The sequence below is a fragment of the Myotis davidii genome, unplaced genomic scaffold (assembly GCF_000327345.1).
Source record: "Myotis davidii unplaced genomic scaffold, ASM32734v1 scaffold954, whole genome shotgun sequence".
Lineage (NCBI taxonomy): Eukaryota > Metazoa > Chordata > Mammalia > Chiroptera > Vespertilionidae > Myotis > Myotis davidii.
This window is the reverse complement of record NW_006285487.1, coordinates 503,551-509,845: the sequence shown is the minus strand read 5'-3', so window position 1 is coordinate 509,845 and position 6,295 is coordinate 503,551. Positions and strand designations below refer to the sequence as shown.

At 54.2% G+C, this 6,295-nt stretch overlaps 1 protein-coding gene across 1 annotated transcript in view; it reads right to left on the bottom strand.

Annotated features, from left to right (window-relative positions):
* The window catches only part of MFGE8 (milk fat globule-EGF factor 8 protein), a 37,080-nt gene continuing 30,785 nt past the window's right edge, over positions 1-6,295 (bottom strand). Inside the window, exons 8-10 of the mRNA XM_006756285.2 lie at positions 4,151-4,335; positions 950-1,105; positions 1-794 (exon numbers count right to left, since the gene is read on the bottom strand). Of these exons, the coding sequence (XP_006756348.1) occupies positions 654-794; positions 950-1,105; positions 4,151-4,335 (482 nt within the window). The 3' untranslated portion in view covers positions 1-653. The remainder of the gene's footprint in view (positions 795-949; positions 1,106-4,150; positions 4,336-6,295) is intronic.

Below are 6,295 nucleotides of genomic sequence, written 5' to 3'. Positions count from 1 at the left end.
TCCAGGCAGTGACATAAATATATTTTGGAAGTTGCCTGTGCATTCGGGGGGGCCGCCCAGGCCCGCCCACCTCCTCCCCGTCTGTCCATGGACCCACCCCACCCCCTGCTGTCTTTCTAGGCTACAGCTCAAGGGTCAAGAGGGGTCTCCAGGGAGGTGGGTGGGAGTGTCAGAGGGCTGGGTGGCGGCATCGGGAATGGCAGCATCATGGCTCCAGCAGGCGTCCGTTAGCTCCAGCCTGGCGCCTCGGGGCCCTTCCTCCAGGGCCATGGGAATGTGGGGGGTGGGAGGCGGGCTATTGGCGACAGAGGCTGGAATCCCAGACCTACTCAACTCCCACACCGCCTAAGAACATGGCATGGGTTGGCTCTCGGCCTTTTGGCAAGATCAAGTGTAGAAAAGGGAGTCCTGGCCGGGCCAGGAATTGCCTGGGGCTCACCTGGCATGAGGGCTGGGCGCCAGGGGCAGGTGGGAGGTGGGGCGGGCGTGTGGGAGGTGAGGTGTGAGGAGGACAGAGGGAGGGAGAGGTGACTGACATCTTCCCCCCCTCTCCCCGCCCCCCACGGCACTACAATCAGGCGGGCGGTGGGTGGAGGAGGCAGCAGGACCACAAAAGGTCAGGAGAACAGGCCATCCGGTCCCATCAGCCGGACCTACGAGCATCCCAGCAGCTCCACGCGGAGGGTGATGCGGTTGTGCCAGGCCACGGGCAGGATACGCACAAAACGAGCCATGAAGGGCGTCTCAAACACGTTCCTCTTGTGGGAATTATTGTCAAAGTTGCCTGGGAAGATCTAGAGACAGAGAAGGTGTCAGGAAGGCCACCGGGCTGGCCCCCCTCCCCTCAGAGGTCCCCCAGGGGTGGCCCCCCTCCCCCTCAGAGCCCCAGAGGCCCAACTCGCAGGGCACCGCACCGTGGAGTGGCGAGGGGCGGGCGGCTGACACTCACCTTGCTGCCCTCGGCCCCCGAGTCCTTATACTCGGTCCATTTCACGCCATCGTTACTGTGGGCCACCTTGTAAGCCGCCACGTACTGGATGTTGCCGAAGTCTCGGGCCCCCTGCGTGATGATGCCGGTCACCTGCTTCTGGGAGCCCAAGTCGATCTATGGGGGCGGGAAAAAACACAAAATAAAATAAAATCAACCACATTTTCTTCGCTTGCACCCTTTCCGGTAAAGTGGAAAAAGGCAGACACGCTGAGACAGGAAGTACAGTTTGGGGAAAGCCGCTTGTCAGGGAGGATGTTGGCCTCACAGCCTCAGTTTCCTCATCTGTAAAATGGGCATAAATATGCCCGGGCGGTGTGGCTCAGTGGTTGAGCATCGACCTATGAATCGGGAGGTCACGGTTCGATTCCCGGTCAGGGCACGTGCCCAGGTTGCAGGCTCGATTCCTAGTGTGGGACCTGCAGGAGGCAGCCGATCCATGATTCTCTCTCATCATTGAGGTTTCTATCTCTCTCTCTCTCCATTCCTCTCGGAAATCAATAAAAATATAAAAAATAAAAAGTAAGTGCCACCAACTTTGTCAGTGAGGCAATTCACTGCAACGGAGCTCACATTTCAAAGTCAGGGCCCCGGCCAACTCCTTGGCATGAAGTGCTCCCGGGGACCCCGGCGGGGCTGACCACAGCCTGACCTGGGTCCTGAGGAGCCCAAAGGCAGGCAGCGCCGCACAGAACCCGGCTGCACGGGCTAATGTGCTCCTTGGGGCCCTGAGACAGGCCTGATCCAGGCCCTGACTATCCTGGGGAGCCGGCCACCTGCGCCCACACAGGCAACCCCAGGCCCTAGGGTGCAAACTCCACCCACTGCCAGCCAGCAGGGGAGCCCCAGGCAACTCCTGACCCTGCGAGGACCCCGCTTCCGCGTCTGTGACATGAGCGATGCTCTGGTGTTCGCAATTCTCGTGGTTCCCAATTTCATTGAAACCCAGGGGCTGCCCTGTGGTCTGTTCTCAGACAGCGTGTCAGAGGGCAGTGCTCTGTGCTCAGGCAGGGAAGCCCCAAGGTGCCTGTCTGGGGGCGCCTCCTCCACCCTGCCTGCCGTCCATGGGCTCAGCCTGGTTTTCCTGGGGCAGCCAGTGGAGGTGGCTCTTCCCCTATCGACACCCCCCACCCCACCCCCACCCCCACACACATACACAGACACACATACAAATAGGCAGACACACAGACAGACACACACAGTCAGATATACAGATATGCACAGATATACACAGACACACACACACACCCTCCGCATATACATATAGACACAGACACACACACAGATATACACAGACACACACACAGATATACACAGGCACACAGAGAGATACACAGACACACACACACATAGATACACACAGAGATACACAGAGATATGCACAGACACACACAGATATACAGACACACACACAGATACACACAGATATATACACACAGATATACAGACACGCACACATATATACAGACACAGATATACACAGACACACACACATAGATACACACACACACACACAGATACAGATATACACAGACACACATAGATATACAGACACACACATATATACAGACACAGATATACACAGACATACACACATAGATACACACACACACACAGATACACAGAGATATACACAGACACTCACAGGTATACAGACACACACACAGATATACACACACAGATATACACAGACACACACACACATAGATACACAGAGATACATAGACACACATACACAGACACACACATACACACACACACAGATACAGACACACACACAGATATACACACAGACAGACACACACACACAGATACACAGAGATACACACAGACAGACACACACACACAGATACACAGAGATACACACAGACAGACACACACACACAGATACACAGAGATACACACAGACAGACACACACACACAGATACACAGAGATACACACAGACAGACACACACACACAGATACACAGAGATACACACAGACAGACACACACACACAGATACACAGAGATACACACAGACAGACACACACACACAGATACACAGAGATACACACAGACAGACACACACACACAGATACACAGAGATACACACAGACAGACACACACACACAGATACACAGAGATACACACAGACAGACACACACACACAGATACACAGAGATACACACAGACAGACACACACACACAGATACACAGAGATACACACAGACAGACACACACACACAGATACACAGAGATACACACAGACAGACACACACACACAGATACACAGAGATACACACAGACAGACACACACACACAGATACACAGAGATACACACAGACAGACACACACACACAGATACACAGAGATACACACAGACAGACACACACACACAGATACACAGAGATACACACAGACAGACACACACACACAGATACACAGAGATACACACAGACAGACACACACACACAGATACACAGAGATACACACAGACAGACACACACACACAGATACACAGAGATACACACAGACAGACACACACACACAGATACACAGAGATACACACAGACAGACACACACACACAGATACACAGAGATACACACAGACAGACACACACACACAGATACACAGAGATACACACAGACAGACACACACACACAGATACACAGAGATACACACAGACAGACACACACACACAGATACACAGAGATACACACAGACAGACACACACACACAGATACACAGAGATACACACAGACAGACACACACACACCGATATACATACAGACACATACACACAGAGACACACAGAGAGACACACACACAGATATACACACAGACATACACAGACACATACACACAGACATACACCTACACACAGATATACACACACACACCCTTTCTACCCCAGGGCTGCAGGCCTCGGTTGAAGCGGCAGCGAGCTCCCCTGCTCTCCCCCTGATCGTACAGAATCAGGAAGAAGGTGGGGTACAGGGCAGGAGAAAACAGCAAACAAACAAGACTTTCCAGAAATTCCCTCTTGGGGAGCGGAAGCCTGGGCCGTGAGGAGGTCGGAGACCTGGCGGTCCCCCCCACTCCCCCCCCCCCCCCCCCGCTCCCCCCCCCCCACCCCCCCCCCCGCCCCACACACACACCCACCCCCGAGCCGGGCCTACCTGCAGCCACTCAGAGGCAGAATTTTTCTCCGCGGTCCAGGCGTTGAACTTGCCCTGCTGGTCCAGCCGCGCGTAGTGGGGGTACCAGCTGAAGGAACTCAGGCCCCAGGTCCTGTAGGTGCTGGAGGCCGTGATCTGCTTGTCAGGGATGGTTCTGTTCTTCATGCCCAGGGGTTCATCACATCCTGCTAACAAGGGGGGAGCTGGTAGATCTAGGGTCCCCAGGCTCCCAGGGGTGTGAGCACTCGGCAATGAGGTGGGGAGAAGTGGGTGGATCCCACCAGCCCCTGGCATCCTCTTGGACAGCAGCTCCTTCTGCCTTTTAGAATCAACCGTCCTGCCCAGCCCGTGTGGCTCAGTGGTTGAGCATCGACCTGTGAACTGGGAGGTCACGGTTCCATTCCCAATTAGGGTGCACGGCTGGGGTGCGGGCTCAGTCCCCAGCATAGAGCATGCAGGAAGCAGCTGATCAATGATTCTCTCTCATCACTGATGTTTCTATCTCTCTCCCTCTCCCTTCCTCTCGGAAATCAATAAAAATATTTTTTAAAAATTAAATTAACCATCCTTCGTTCTCACTGCCCGCCCACCCACGCCTCCCTCAGCCACCTGCCCTCAGCTCCCACCCCTACCCGACTTGCCCTTCACCGATCACCTGCTACTCTTCCTTCTCTGCACCAGGGCAGGCCCAGATCGACCCATCACTTCCCACCCTCCTTCAAGGCCTGCCTGTGAGACACCTCCTCCAGGAAGCCTGCCCTGACCACCTCACGGGGGCAGGACTTGTCCCTCCTCTGGACTCACGGCACTTCCTATATCACTCCTACAGTACTGCCGAGTCCTGGGATGATCGTCCAGGACACGAGTAACAACCACGTCATTGATTCAGTGCTCACTTCGGTCAATTCATCTCCCACCCAGAAACCTGAAGATAATAGCCACCCCATTTGACAGGCGAGAAAACTGAGGCCGAGAGACAAACACTGTACCAAGCCCCACACACGAACCCCTGATTGCCACGCCACACTGTGACATCGTCGCCACCGTCCACACACCCACCCAGAGCTGTGAACAGGACTGCCAGCCGGAGAAAGTCAGACAATCAGAACTCCTGGGGCTCAGGGACCAACCTTGATCCTTGCCCAGCAGACCCTCTGTCGGTGTCGAGAACAGTGATGGCGAACCTATGACACGCGTGTCAGAGGTGACACGCGAACTCATTTTTTTGGTGGATTTTTCTTTGTTAAATGGCATTTAAATATATAAAATAAATATCAAAAATATAAATCTGCCGAAGCCAGTTTGGCTCAGTGGATAGAGCGTCGGCCTGCGGACTGAAGGGTCCCGGGTTCTATTCTGGTCAAGGGCATGTACCTGGGTTGCGGGCATATCCCCAGTGGGAGGTGTGCAGGAGGCAGCTGATCGATGTTTCTCTCTCATTGATGTTTCTAACTTTCTATCTCTCTCCCTTCCTCTCTGTACAAAATCAATAAAATATATTTTAAAAAAGAAAAAATATATATATATAAATCTTTGTTTTACTATGGTTGCAAATATCAAAACATTTCTCTATGTGACACGGCACCAGAGTTAAGTTAGGGTTTTTCAAAATGCTGACACGCCGAGCTCAAAAGGTTCGCCATCACTGGTCTAGAAGGTTCCACACCTGACAGCTGGCATACTGTCAGACAGGCCTGTGAGGACGGGCCTCGGGAGGGGGCCTGGGTTTCATTCAGGCCTGCCCCAAACACTCAGGCATGTGCCGGGCTGTTTTCTACGAGTCACGTGCACCTTCAGGTGGCCTTCAGAATAGCTGAAGACTCCCAGGGGAGGGATGGGTGTGTCTCACATCTGGCGGAATCCCCACGCCACAGCTGGTCTCCCTTGGGGTAACTGGGGGGGAGAGGGGGGGGCAGTGGGCCTGGAGAGCCAGCCGACTGGAATGCCTAGCAGGGCAAGGAGATGGCCCAGCCCTCAGGGAAGGGGACAGGGCATCCTTGCTTGTTCGGCTCGCCAGGCTCATCCTACTCGGCCTGGAAGGGAGCCGGCTGGGACAGGACCGTACAGGCAACTGTAACCGCGAAGGCAGTGGTCCCCAACCTCTCTGTGGCCATGCCCCACATCTCTAACATCCTGGTGCCCCCC